Source organism: Polypterus senegalus, chromosome 14 (genome assembly GCF_016835505.1).
Source record: "Polypterus senegalus isolate Bchr_013 chromosome 14, ASM1683550v1, whole genome shotgun sequence".
Classification (NCBI taxonomy): domain Eukaryota; kingdom Metazoa; phylum Chordata; class Cladistia; order Polypteriformes; family Polypteridae; genus Polypterus; species Polypterus senegalus.
Genome location: NC_053167.1, coordinates 787,515 through 803,295, shown reverse-complemented (window position 1 = coordinate 803,295; position 15,781 = coordinate 787,515). Strand labels below are relative to the sequence as shown.

The window sequence follows — 15,781 nt, the reverse complement described above, 5'->3', positions numbered from 1 at the left end:
TTCTGGTTGTTTGGTCAGAGACATTCACACCAGTGGCCTGCTGGAGGTCATTTTGTAGGGCTCTGGCAGTGCTCATCCTGTTCCTCCTTGCCCAAAGGAGCAGATACTGGTCCTGCTGATGGGTTATGGACCTTCTATGGCCCTCTTCAGCTCTCCTAGAGTAACTGCTTGTCTCCTAGAATCTCCTCCATGCCCTTGAAACTGTGCAGGGAGACACAGCAAACCTTCTGGCAATGACACGTATTGATATGCCATCCTGGAGAAGTTGGACTACCTGTGCAACCTCTGTAGGGTCCAGGTATCGCCTCATGCTACCAGTAGTGACACTGACTGTAGCCAAATGCAAAACTAGTGAAGAAACAGTCAGAAAAGATGAGGAGGGAAAAATGTCAGTGGCCTCCACCTGTTAAACCATTCCTGTTTTGGGGGTCATCTCATTGTTGCCCCTCTAGTGCATCTGTTGTTAATTTCATTAACACCACAGCAGCTGAAACTGATTAACAACCCCCTCTGCTACTTAACTGACCAGATTAATATCCCATAAGTTTCATTGACTTTATGCTATACTCTGATTAAAAAGTGTTCCTTTAATTCTTTTGAGCAGTATATATATATATATATACTACATACATACATACATACATGCTTTTACAGCAATTTTAACTCTGTTACAAAGTGATCAAAAGTCTCGTTTATACCCTGCGTCTTCTCATTAAACTTGTATCTCGCGAATATCGTATTCGTTGTAGGCATGACAAACGCCAGCGGCAACGTGTCTATGAACTTAATTTAAACTTAAGGTCTACACCGTGCTTTGTTTCTGCAGTAGCTGCACTTATGAATATGCTTGTATGCGTCACACCCTTCATTTTCTTTTGCTGCCTTCTCAATTGTGTAATGCGTTTTTTGTTCAGTGCTCTTTGGAGCTCTTGCTTGTTCTCTGCGCATCATGCTCACAGTCAGTTCATGTGAGCCATTCGGAGTACATGCATCGAAGGTTCTCAGCTGTGGTTGTGCTATCTTGCGATGTCCACGGCTTTATTTAAATGTTAGCTCAGACCCGGCACTTAAAAGTTTCTCTCGCACTTTCGATGATTTTGTGCCAAACACTAGTCTATCCCTGACCATCTCATCTTTGTCTATGCACAGTCCTTCACTATTCCTTCAATATTTAGCGGCAGCATGTCTATTGGATTGCTGCTGATGGACGCCCTTATATGGGCAGGCACTCAATTACGTGGGAGGCGTGATGATGTGGGACGCAACTCCGCCTCACACGCGACCGAGCTGCAGGCTAGGCCATATATATGTACGTAAGTAGGTTCCAGTTATTACCGTTACGCGTAGAATTTCGAAATGAAACCTGCCTAACTTTTGTAAGTAAGCTGCACGGAATGAGCCTGCCAAATTTCAGCCTTCTACCTACACAAGAAGTTGGAGAATTAGTGATGAGTCAGTCAGTCAGTGAGGGCTTTGCCTTTTATTAGTATAGATATACTAAAATCATAGCCCCTTAAAACATACCTTTTAAACTAGTAAAATGTGAATAAAATATTATGTATCCATAATACACATGCCATAAATAAAAATTCTTGTCATAATTACAAGCCACAAATCTAATAAAATGTTCATTTTTATCGAGAAGATAAAAGGCTAACATGTAACATGTTTGCACATAAAGTCAACACAGCAGGCTCTTAAGCTAAAAAGCCAACTGTTTATTAAGCAGCAATAGCAAACAACTTATATATCTCTTCTTTTTGTAATTAAAAATGTGAGCTAAATGTGTACTAAACACAAGCTCACTCTCTGTCCACACTCAGATAAAGAGTGTCCGTTTTATTTACAGGACAAAGTGAAGAGATCTGGACTCATTCTCTTTTAATTTCAGTCAAAGATGTGCTTTTTTTATATAAATAAACAGTATGTTGTTCCTTCACACAGAAGACACTTCCTTTAGATTCCCTTTTCTCAGTTTAGTAGTAGGCAGTATTCCTCCCTTCATTCTCTCTTTAAGTTTGACTGTCTGCTCCCTGTTTACAGAAAGTTCAGCAGCAAAATGGCATGTGTGAGTCCTTAACTATCATAACACTTTGTGTACAGGAGAACTATAACTAAATTACTATAAAGCTTAGAAATTCAGTTTCTGGAAAAAAAAAAGTTTTTGATTACAACACAAAAAGCCAACATCATTGTTCATTCAAAGCAAATATGCCTCAGGGTGCATAAACAAAAGATTACAACAGAGAACTACTTCCTACACAGCACAATGTCGCAGAATTGCAATGTAACAAATCAAAGGCAGATTGTATTGATTCTACTTCTTCTTCTTTCAGCTGCTCCAGTTAGGGGTTGCCACCGCAGATCATCTTCTTCCATATCTTCCTGTCCTTATCATCTTGCTGTGTCACACCCATCATCTGCATGTCCTCTCTCACCACATCCATAAACCTTCTCTTGGGTCTTCCTCTTTTTCTCTTGCCGGGTTTTAGCATCCTTCTCCCAATATATCCAGCATCTCTCCTCTGCACATGTCCAAACCAACACAATCTCACCTTTCTGACTTTGTCTCCCAACCGTCTAACTTGAGCTGACCCTCTAATGTCCTCATTTCTAATCCTATCCATCCTCATAACTGCAATTTAGTCATTGTAATACGAATGCAATCAAGTCTTCCATCATGTTGTCTGTCTTCTTTCTTTAGCTGCTCCTATTAGGGGTTGCTACAGTGGATCATCTTTTTCCATATCTTTCTGTCCTCTGCATCTTGATCTGTTACAGTCATCACCTGCATGTCCTCTCTCACCACATCCATAAGCCTTCTCTTAGGCCTTCCTCTTTTCCTCTTGTCTGACAGCTCTATCCTTAGCACCCTTCTCTCATTATACCCAGCATCTCTCCTCTGCACTTGTCCAATTCAACACAATCTCGCCTCTCTGACTTTGTCTCCCAACAGTCTAACTTGAGCTGACCCTCTACTGTATTAATTAAACACATATAATGGTGGTACTGGTACTATTCATTTGACTTGATGCAAGTTGATTTGTAAATTATATTTCCTCAATTGAATGAGTTCCTAACTGGCGCAACCAGTACAAAATATTTTCCTGCATTGCATTCAGAATTGCCTTCTCTGGTCATATTTTTGACATTGTTGGGCAAAACACAATTGCAGATATTCTGATACCGAACAGATTGCTGTGGGGTGAAATTCTTGCTGTGTTCACACTACATACATATGAATAAAGAAGATACAGTTGGACAACACTTCAGCAAAATAAAATTCTGTTAATAACGGCACAAATGTTCAATGTTTGCTTTATTCTTTTACACTAAAAAAAGATGTTATCTTGCTGAAGAGGAACACTACAGGCAGTAGCATAACTGAGAACTAATGAGGTGACACTTAATAATGCAATGCCTAAAAATTTTCCTTTTGCCTGTCTAACTAGGAACTTCTTTTTTTTTTTTTGCATGCTGAGCAATAACATACAATGCTTGTCTATAGGAAAATTCAACCACCCATAAATTGTTTAAAACCTTACTTGTTTACTTTAATGTTGCAGACTGCCAAAGCTTATCCTAGCAGGACTGAATGCAAAACAGGAACACACTCGTTCACACTTAAAACTAATCAATCAAACTAAACTGCATATTTTTTTAATATATGGGGACGACCCAAGTATTTGAAAAATCCACAAAGTAAAAGAATGTGAAGATGCCACAAAGACAGACAGGGATTCAATCTTAGCCTCTTCAAGCTCAGAAGCAGCAACTTCAACCACAGCACATTTCATCTAAGTATGAAAACATGTAAAGACAGTAAATGAATAAAACATAAAAGACTCAGAAGAACAAGAATTTTATATGCTTAAAAGGATCCTATTTTCTGCTTTATGCTTCATAATTTCTGTTCAAGGTCTGTATATTGCTACAGGGTGCCATCAATCACAGCATGAGCTCCTGTTCCGTTAGTATACCGATACTCAGTTCACAAAGAAACCCAGGCATGTATAAATAAGCTCATGTGTCTGCTTAAGTTTAGCTGTTCATGAATGGCAATTTCACAGAGTGAAAAATGACCAAAACTGAGCTGCAACTTATAGCGCCATTCAGTCAGGACGAGACATTTTGTTCTGTTTGACTTCCTCAGATTTATCTTACGGTTCTTTGTCACCACTTTTAGCCTCTCTTCAGAGCGCTCTAAACTCTAAAGGTCTCATCTTGGCTACAATCATAACACTGCTGATAAAGTCCTACTCTGACTTTTCTCTTCCAATGTGAAAATCTAGCCATTTATTTTCTGTACCCGCTTTTTGTCTGCTATAGCTATGTCAATGTAGAGCCTCAGCCTACAGCATTTGGTGGAAGGCATGAACAACTCTGGAGTGGTCCAGTCTTTCATGAGGCCTACTCACAAAAGTACATGCACTTCACATTGGGACAATCTAGAGTAACTCATAAACCTAACATGGACATCTTTTTCACACATAGGAGGAAACTGCAATATTCCAAAGAAAAAAAAAACTGGCCATATCCAGTAATTTTTAGGCAATCCAGCATGAACATATACATTCTAGGCATATAGGAAATACATTCATTGTGAGAGAAAAAAAATGGAATCTATAAATTTGCTCAAACGTGTCTCAACATTTTTCAATTTTATGCATACTTTTAGAAAGACAAAAAAATGTATCAATTAATTAAAATAGCAAAACATGAATACAAAGAGGATACCACAACTAGCAAATAAAACTTTTGCCTGCACATGATATTCACCATAATAACAAAATTCACAAAAGATGACTACCATGAACGTTCTTGCCACTTTAATTTCAAAAGAAAATGGCACATGTGAACCCCAATATTTAGCAAGGCTGCCAAAATAAAATCACTAGTTCGTTTTTTGTAAATGAAGGGTCTTTATAAGTCAAAACTGAAGAAATAAAAGACTATTCCAATACTTCTGCTACCAGCAACAATTAATACTTGGGGCTGGCTATACTTGCATAAATACGAACTAATCTACATCTATCTATATATATATCTCCTCTCTCTCTCTCTCTCTCTCTCTCTCTCTATATATATATATCTATATCTATATCTATATCTATATATATAAGCCAAATATCACTGACACACTCATCATGAAATCTCCCAAATTATGAGGACTTCAAATATGGAATGTAGGTTTACCCCTGGCCCATAGGTGCTCGCTAAGAAGTGGTTTTAAAAATTTCGTGGTCCAAGCGCGTTCTGTCTGTATGTCTGCCCACTTTTCACGAGAGAATTACTTAACGGATTTTGATCTGGTTGTTTTCTATAATTTGCTTGAATTTTACGGTTGATTTGGCGACTTCTCTCATCGCGCTAAGTACCATAGTTTGGTTGCGGTACTGATGTATTTATGCAAATCCATGAGAGTGGCTGTGGGCCGAGAGCAGGAGGGGGCAGGGCCTTCCTCATCCACACGCCAGCCTCTGTTCAAGTTGGTCTATGTCTCACCATGTGTGGGGGTGCACCTCGCATCCGCTTAGCTAGTGATACATGTTTGTTCAACAGACATTATCATCTACAAATTATTAAGGAGTATTATTTGACATTTTTGAGAGAAAGAGATCAGAGTTCCATGCGTTTTAGAGGGTAGCTGCCGAGTGCCAGAGACCTCACGGCCATGTGCTTTTCTCCAACGCGGGGAACGCTCTCCCGTAAGAGCTGAACACGATCAGATATAGTGCCAATGTCTATTGATTTTTAAAGTTTGTCCTGTTTCATTACTATGTGGGCACAGGCACGGGGTACACCTAGTAACAAATAAATGTTAGTAGCTTTGAAACACAGCCAACAGGCATACTGCAGAGCACTTCATCTGATCCTGTTAATAAATGGCAAATTTGCAAAAACAAGTCTTTAATATTCAAGGCAAGGACTGATACTCTGTTTCTAGATTAGCTGATCAATTCAGAAATTGCATTTGTGGTAGAATATATAGATATGGAATAAATTTAAACGGTGTTTATTTTATTAAAAATGACAGCATTAATAATTAACAAATTAAACTTATCATAAAGTCATAATTTGACCAAGTAAAACCTCTCTAAAGTTTTATCCTTACCTTTCTTAAGCAATACGACTAAAGCTATAACTTTCAATGTTAATTTTTGCAGTGGCAGTCAAAATTTGTACCTTGTCCCAGTTGGACAGATATACAATAGTGTCAGATCAACAAAAGGTTCTAAAGGTTGCACTCTCAATAACACTTTTCCAAATTGGTAAACCAATCTTTTGCCTCCAAAAACTCTTATCCTAATCACCAAATTTTTATCCACATGGGCTCTATGAAAACACAATGGTGTCTAAGGATTTCAGTCAGTATTTTTTTTGATAATTTACATGTAAAAATGCCAACACTACTAACAGATAAAGACATGCTTATAGACAAAATCTTACACAGATGTAAAAAGCATAATTACAACTGTACAACCCTGAATTGGATAATGGGATTGGAAAATGGTTTGATGGAATTTACAAAAAGATATTTTGCTCATATTTTGGTAAAAAGAATCATAGGCACTTGATATGTTCTTAGACACAAATTTGATTACAAACTTTTACGTCTTTGCCATACAATGGCATTGGTATGTTCACTTCTTATACACGTTTACTCTGGAACTTAGCACCATCAAAAGAAAGGCCGTGGGATGATTGACATCTGTAAAGATTGATGTGGATATATCCAATTGTAAATATACGTGCATATATTTACACCACTTATAAATATATGTGCATATATTTACAAGTGTCCTAAATAAGTTTTAGCCCGGGTGTTTTACAGTGAGCAAAGATTTAACAGACCATAGCACCACAGCTATGTAGGTAATTTAGCAGCTTTATTTACACTTGTTTTCCCCCTAAAAGATCACTTAATGTAATGCTGATACTGTTCTGAAATTTTTCAGGCATGCAAGACAGAAGTTTTGAGGTAAAGCTGTTATACTCGCTAATAATGGTGCCACAGAGTGGTGATGTTGATAAACACATGCAATTAAGAATTTCACTGTACTCTGTTCAAATGACAATAGTCTAAATAAAACTATTTTAAAAACTATGGGCTTATTTTTCAGGAAAAACTAAGGAGCTTTGTCCCCTGCTCACTTCGTTCGCCAACCCCACCAGCCTGTGCTATGCTAGCCAGCCACTTCACGTCTCTGCCACTCGCGTATGTGGATTTCACTTTCACCAACCAACAAATCTTTTATTCCTCGTGGATAAGCCTCTTCATTGAGAAGAAACACTACTTTTCCCCTGATGGCAACATGAATTAGACGATATACATGACTCTAACAATATATTTAGTCTCTTTTCGCTGTTCCATTATTTCACTGAGTAATAATTTCCATTTGTTTGCGCTAATGCGATCTTCACTATCATCTTTTTGAGACTTTAGAATTTTAGTACTTTCATTAACTCTAACCTGCTCTGCCAACGTTCTTGAATTCTTTACGACGTTCTACTTTGTCTTTTATTTTCAGCCCCGGGAGTGGTTAAGTCTCTTGGCGCAAAGTCTCATCTTGCGGGACATGAAAGTATCTCTCTGAAAAAGTCATGTCTCGTCCCAGGATTTTTTTATTATAATAAAGAGACAAATATACTGAAATAGTCTGAATGTGCAAGATAAAAAATGATACTAAAATACCTGCACTTGATATATTTTGACTTAATCTAGTATTGTATATCCACCTTAAGTGTATTCATTGTAATGCAGATTTAAACATCACCATAAATAATTATGACTTGATAAGTGTATGTTGGAAAAGCTGGTAATTATCTCAACTGATGACAGACGACCACTACCCTCAGAACTAAATTTCAGTAAATCAGGTAAGACAGCTGCTTTATAAACCCACATGAATTGCTCCAGAAAATACCTCTCTCCCAAGTGCCATATGTCTTATATAAGGAATATCAGAAATAATTCCAAAAATAAAGAGTTTTTAATATGTATGAAGTACCCATTTTAGGTTAAATCTACTATCAAAACTGCTAGAAGTAGTTTTAATAAAAACATAAATAAAAGAAATTTGTTTTTCAAGTGATGTAAACATTTTTATAATGTCTCTAATTGTTGTACAGTATTTCATTTCTGTCTGTTACTGGAAATTTGCCTACTCAGTTGCATCACTATGACTAAAGAAAAACCTTAAAAATAAGTACATTCATGCTGCTTTGACTTTACCGAGCTAAAATAGGTAACTGAAAACACCATTACCTAATGCACCAACAACAGAATGCAGAACCATGCAGAATATGGGAGCTCTTTCATCATATGACAGATCTAAAGTCAGGAGCACATCTTGAATAATGTCACTCAGTAAAGGAAGAAGACTCACATCAGAGTTTCTGATCATTGCAGCAAGAACCCGGGGTGTGTCAAGGTGTTGGGTAAACCTTTGCAAGTTCAAAGAAATATCATTTATGAGATAATCTGAATTTTGATTAATGAGGTCCTTAACTGAAGGATAGCCACATGCTTTACAAATGGTTTTCATGGTTTCCAGTGCCGATTGGCTGATTAGTAAAATTTCATCTCCCACCTTTTCCAACACGGGGTATAAGGATGAAATTAACACCAATTTAAACTGTGATCCCACTGCAAGAGCAAAGCATCCAATTCCTTCTAACTGGATGCAAATCTGCCAGATATTACTATTTATAGAGAGAATGCTTGAGCTACTTAATGAAGTTGATGTTTGTGCTGTTTCAGAGATACAGAGCATTCTTTGGTGATTTTGCCTTTCATTTTTTTCTTCACCTGGACTTTGGCTGGAAGTGGATATATGCCAGTTTGCTGAGCATGTGTATTCCTCAGTAACAGAGGTTACCAAAGCTTTTAAGTCTTCTTGGGGAAGCAAATTGTGTTGCTCCTGTAGCACATCTACATTCATCTTAGCAGCTCCTGCAATTAATTCATTAATGACCATGGCAGCTTGTTTTCTGTACACCACCGATTTCCTATATAAATCCATAAAGTGATCCACTAATAAATACAGGTTACCATAATACCCCAGTATTCTACATATCTGCTGAATACGCTCAAATATAACATTGCTTGTGAAGTATTTGAAGTATTTTTTTTGTGTTTGTGTCTCAAATGTTACCTCTGACTCCCCATTAACATGACTGGTCCTTTCTTCTACTATCTTAACATCAGACACATCCATTTCTAAGACTTGCATCAGTGCTTTAGAGAGGCAGTAGAGGTGGGCAGCAGAATTCAACACATTCACAATCCTTGGACCAAGCAGCCTCAAGTAACCAAGTAGAAGGTTCAGGTTAGACAGCTTTTCCATGTCATCAGTAGTTCTCATTAGACGAGGCAAACGGGTAGTAAGAGAATGAAGATTTTCTGATAGTATATCCAAAAATTCTCGATTTTCACAAAACAGGTTACCTTCGGCTATTCTTTTTAATACTTCTTCACATCTTTCCTTGATTTGATTGCTCTCATCACTCACAAGGCCAACTAAAGCTTCTAAGAGTATACCAACAGATTCTGCCAATGAGCCATGACAATTGATTAAAAGGTAATTGGATAGCTCAATTAACTCAATTCGAACCTTCCAGTGCGGATGACGGGAGCAACAGTTTATTACCCTTCTTAAAAGAATAGTTAATTTGCTGGCTGTGTCTTTGAGCCAGTCTTTAGTCCTTTTTATTACAAGTTCTCCATTTCTCCCACGCTCTGTAGGTACATCCTCTTTAACATTAACATCCGAATGCTGTGTATCAGCCATTACTAGACCAGTGGCTCTGTAAAAGACTTTCATGGCAGTTACAATTACTGCATTGCCCTGCTTAATGTCTCCATTTATAATTTTACAAAGAGCTAGAGAAATTCCTGGCAAGAAGGAAGCAAAAGTGTTTCCTAATCTCCTCGTCTCTTCCTCAGTTAATGAGACGGTTTCTCTGCAGCAATGACATTGCAAAGTTAAACACAGAAGGCACTGCAGGGATACTTTTTTAACAGCCCTTGATTTTTCATGCTCAGCAAGTTTAAGTAACAAAGAAATTGCAAATCCTAAATTGGCCAGCATGCTTGGCTCATACAAACAGAACTTAATATCTCCATAGGCTGCATGCAACAACGCACACAGGCCCTCGACCACGGCCGTCTTCAACTCTTCTGATGTAGGTGCTACATTTCCAGGGTTTGAAGGGGAACACAGAAGAACACAAAGCTCATTAAACAGGTCGTTTAACAGATCCCACTTTTGAACACATGTGACGGATAAAATATGACGGATGCATTTTACCACAGCACAGATCAGACGGTCCTTCTTTTGACCAGGAGATTTGAGGGTGAAACGCAGAGGAAAAAGAACATACTCCAGTAGTTGCTGTAAAACGGAGTCACTTATTTGTTGCAGCTGTGAGTGCAGCTTCTCAACATTTTGCAGTGTCTGCTCTTGGGTTAGTTTTACACATACGGGACGCAGGGTGTTGAATGCTTCACTTGGGTTGTCGATCACAGCCATGATCTTTCAGGTTTCAGCCTGGGAAAAGAAAAAAAATAAATAAATAACCGGATTGTCCCTCTATTCACAACAGCAACTGTCAATGTTTCTCACGAAAACAACAAATTCCCTAAAAAAGGCTGCCATGACTTTCAATTAATTTTTGCTTGATATGCGTTTTATTTTGTAAAGGCTTTAGGGGACAACTCTCCTTAAAATATAAACCCCTTTTTAAATGTGTAGATTCCCTTTAATGTGGACCCACAGTGTTATGAAAACTCTACTGCTATTCTCGTTCGTTCGCCCGTTCGTACATTTAACCAACCTATAGTGATATATACAGTTGACAGTTGCCATGCACTTGCACCCAGGACTATGGTCCACTACTTTCTGTCAATAGCTCCTTCAGACTTCACTGAGGTAAGATTGTCACTATGGCCTTCCTCTTAAAAGTGTGCCCACTCCGTCACTCTGACTGACCTAGCTGAGAAGGGAATTTGGTTATCATCCCTTGGTGGCATAATATAGTGAAACATGCAGGCAGGAAAGTAGGCTTTTTAATCTTTAAATATTATTCAAATAAGTCCAAAAGTAAAATAAAATGTGCCAATAAACACTATACTGCTAAACAGTTAAGACTTTCTTGAAATTCTTGAAGAGTCAGCAACAATGTCAGATGATTCTTGGCACAACTTTTCTCTCTTTTGTTCTCTCCAGCTAGCTTCTTTATTGATTTTATAAAGCCAGTAATCTAGGTATGATGTGGTCATCCTGTCTCCAAGATGATTTTTCTTTTTGTTACACGTAAATGTCTGGTCTCCGAAAAGTATACTGAGAGCTCAAACACGCAGGTTAGGTGGATTGGCGATTCTACATTAGCCCTAGTGTGTGCTTGGTGTGTGGGTGTGTTTGTGTGTGTCCTGTGGTGGGTTGGCACCCTGCCCAGGATTGGTTCCTGCCTTGTGCCCTGTGTTGGCTGGGACTGGCTCCAGCAGACCCCCGTGACCCAGTGGTTGGATTCAGCGGGTTGGCAAATGGATGGATGGATGGATGGATGGAGCTCAAACACTTCTGCCATTGGAGTCAGGAAGCTATAGTGGGTGGAGGATGCCACCGCAAGAATTCTGAATTTATTGAATGAGCACTTGGAAAGACCAAATAAATAAATAAATGCAAAATTGCTGTGTATAGAATCCTTGACAGATTTACTACAATCCAGTACAACATTTTAGCTGACAAACTAATTAATCAATTCTGTTTGGACCCTACTTTGGTGGGGTGGATTCTGGAATTTTAACAGCATTAATGGCTCTTTTAATGGCTGCCTTAATACATCTATGTCTCTTTATGTTCAATTCTTCATAGGAATTATTCACAGTGGCTCCAAAACCCATACTGACCCCTACTCTCTCTTCTGTTTCTTTTTCCGGTTACTTTGGTGGTGGGCCCGCCACCACCACCTACTCAAAGCATCCTGATGCACCAACATTGATGGACTGAAAGCCAGAAGTCTATGTGACCATCATCATCAGGTCCTTCCATGAAAACCCTAAATACAAAGAGGACTGTTTGACTTATGTTAGGTAGATTGCCCAGAGGGGACTGGGCGGTCTCTTGGTCTGGAACCCCTACAGATTTTATTTTTTCTCCAGCCTTTGGAGTTTTTTTGTTTTTCTGTCCACCCTGGCCATCTGACCTTACTCTTATTCTATGTTAATTAATGTTGACTTATGTTTATCTTTTATTGTGTCTTCTATTTTTCTATTCATTTTGTAAAGCACTTTGAGCTACATTTTTTTGTATGAATATGTGCTATATAAATAAATGTTGATTGATTGATTGTTGATCTATCAGGACACCACAAGGCAGCTGTACAACACCTCTTTTGTTTATTTTCTATACAAATGGCTGATGGAATATATGCAAGGGCAGACGTAATCCTGAAATCTGCAGACGACTCTGTCACTGCGAGTCTTATACATGATAAGGTAGACAGCCATGGATCAGTTGTTGATGAGATTATTCAATGGTGTGATTGTTCCTTTTTACAGCTAAGTATCTCTAAGACAAAAGATATGGTTTTAGATCTTAGATGTTCCACTCCTTCAACTCTATCAACAATAATTAAAAGGGAGTCTGTGGACAAGTTGGAGCACTACAAATATCTAGGGACCATCACTGATAACAGGCTAACCTTCAATCTTAACACGGAAAGAATTTGTAACAAGTGGCAGTCATGGCTTTTCATTTCTAGAAAACTTAACAGACTGGACCAGTCCATCGCAGGGGGGACACACTAAGACACACACGCACTTGAGCCACTTTAGCTGTGCCTATTCTGTATTACATTTTTAAAGCAGCATATGTCTATTGTTACAAGCCATGGCAGAACATATCCTCCGCAGAAACAGAATTGCATAAGCAAAAGTACGTTTATAAACACAATGTAGCTTTGAGCTGATGGCTTTTGGGTTATCATAACTCTACTAACAACAGAGGCTTTGAGGAATCTTGAGATCTGGAAATGTATTTCTACCTCAAGAAAATTACTTACAAGAGTATAAACACAAAAATTATTTCTAAATTTCCTGTTGTTATCATAAGGATGCCTTATAAACATGGAAGACATGTTTTCTTAAATCAAAACCTTTGCTGCTTCAAAGTGGACACAATCGAGAAGTTTTAAGACTTCTTCATTCACCTATGAACTTGTGCTCCCTTCAAAGATATGTTTGGTAATTTTTAAGGTTATTTCTTCACAAACATGATATATGTGCATTTCCCTAATGAAATTCTGCTCTAAATTTAAGCATTTTCTATAATTTCAAAAACATAAAATAAAATACAGAGCCTGTCCTGGTTTTTAATAGGAAGCCATGGGGCATGGAGCCCGATCAGAAAAAAGAAGCCTAAAAGCATACCAAAAACATCAATTTTTTTCAAGCCAAGCTACGGAGCATTGATCTGTGTCTTGAGATTACACGCACATTATAAAACTGCTTATATGTCATTTCTGAACAAAAAAAAAATATTTGAAATTCAGTCCTTCTATGAGACTTACTGTATACGAGACCTATCTCCCACTGCAACAACTTTTCAATGCCGGGGCAAAGTTTCCCCTTGAAATACAAAAATCACATTAAACTGTTTGTGCCATTTGCTTGGCATGGTGTTCTCTTACTATCATATTTATGTGAGAATGTTACTCACGAAGGCAACTGCTATCATACAACCGAAAAAAAGGTATCCTTACCTTAACAAAAACAGCATCAGGTATATGCAATAAAATAATTATTTCCACGTACCTTTTTGTTGTGACAAACCTGCTTCAGAAGCACAAAATGCATGTTTTCCTATAGCAAAACTTTTGCAGCTTCAATGCTCATATTCAATATGTTTTTAGGCTTTTGTTTTCCACTCATACTCCATGGCTTCCATTATAAAATGCCAGAACAAGCTCTGCATTTTTTTTAGAATTTATAGAAAATACTTAAGAACATAATTTAGTGTGGCAAACACACATACATACATACATACATACATATATACAGGTGCCGGTCATAAAATTAGAATATCATGACAAAGTTGATTTATTTCAGTAATTCCATTCAAAAAGTGAAACTTGTATATTAGATTCATTCATTACACACAGACTGATATATTTCAAATGTTTATTTCTTTTAATTTTGATGATTATAACTGACAACTAATGAAAGTCCCAAATTCAGTATCTCGGAAAATTAGAATATTGTTAAAAGGTTCAATATTGAAGACCCCTGATGCCACACACTAATCAGCTAATTAACTCAAAAAACCTGCAAAAGCCTTTAAATGGTCTCTCAGTCTAGTTTTGTAGGCTACACAATCATGTGGAAGACTGCTGACTTGACAGTTGTCCAAAAGACGACCATTGACACCTTGCACAAGGAGGGCAAGACACAAAAGGTCATTGCTAAAGAGGCTGGCTGTTCACAGAGCTCTGTGTCCAAGCACATTAATAGAGAGGCGAAGGGAAGGACAAGATGTGGTAGAAAAAGTGTACAAGCAATAGGGATAACCGCACCCTGAGAGGATTGTGAAACAAAACCCATTCAAAACTGCGGGGGAGATTCGCAAAGAGTGGACTGCAGCTGGAGTCAGTGCTTCAAGAACCACCACACACAGACGTATGCAAGACATGGGTTTCAGCTGTCGCACTCCTTGTGTCAAGCCACTCTTGAACAAGAGACAGCATCAGAAGCGTCTCGACTGAACTGCTGCTGTGTGGTCCAAAGTTATGTTCTCTGATGAAAGTAAATTTTGCATTTCCTTTGGAAATCAAGGTCCTAGAATCTGGAGAAAGAGAGGAGAGGCACAGAATCCACGTTGCTTGAGGTCCAGTGTAAAGTTTCCACAGTCAGTGATGGTTTGGGGTGCCATGTCATCTGCTGGTGTTGGTCCATTGTGTTTTCTGAGGTCCAAGGTCAACGCAGCTGTCTACCAGGGAGTTTTAGAGCACTTTATGTTTCCTGCTGCTGACGAACTTTATGGAGATGCAGATTTCATTTTCCAACAGGGTCTGGCACCTGCACAAAGTGCCAAAACTACCAGTACCTGGTTTAAGGACCATGGTATCCCTGTTCTTGATTGGCCAGCAAACTTACCTGACCTTAACCCCATAGAAAATCTATGGGGTATTGTGAATAGAAAGATGCAATACACCAGACCCAACAATTCAGAAGAGCTGAAGGCCACTATCAGAGCAACATGGGCTCTCATAACACCCGAGCAGTGCCACAGACTGATTGACTCCATGCCACACCACATTACTGCAGTAATACAGGTCAAAGGAGCTCCAACTAAATATTGAGTGCTGTATATACTCATACTTTTTATGTTCATACCTTTCAGTTGGCCAACATTTCTAAAAATCCTTTTTTTTGCATTGGTCTTAATTGATATTCTAATTTTCTGAGATACTGAATTTGGGACTTTCATTAGTTGTCAGTTATAATCATCAAAATTAAAAGAAATAAACATTTGAAATACATCAGTCTGTGTGTAATGAATGAATCTAATATACAAGTTTCACTTTTTGAATGGAATTACTGAAATAAATCAACTTTGTCATGATATTCTAATTTTATGACCGGCACCTGTACATACAGCGGGATGCAAAAGTTTGGGCAACCTTGTTAATAGTCATTATTTTCCTGTATAAATCTTTGGTTGTTACGATAAAAAATGTCAGTTAAATATATCATATAGGAGACACACACAGTGATATT

At 38.1% G+C, this 15,781-nt stretch overlaps 1 protein-coding gene across 2 annotated transcripts in view; it reads right to left on the bottom strand.

The window, feature by feature from the left end:
• The window catches only part of tti1 (TELO2 interacting protein 1), a 34,289-nt gene that overhangs the window by 15,569 nt on the left and 2,939 nt on the right, over positions 1-15,781 (bottom strand). For both annotated transcript variants that reach the window (XM_039736085.1, XM_039736086.1), the window contains exon 2: positions 8,270-10,553. In XM_039736085.1, the coding sequence (XP_039592019.1) occupies positions 8,270-10,535 (2,266 nt within the window). In that variant the 5' untranslated portion in view covers positions 10,536-10,553. The remainder of the gene's footprint in view (positions 1-8,269; positions 10,554-15,781) is intronic.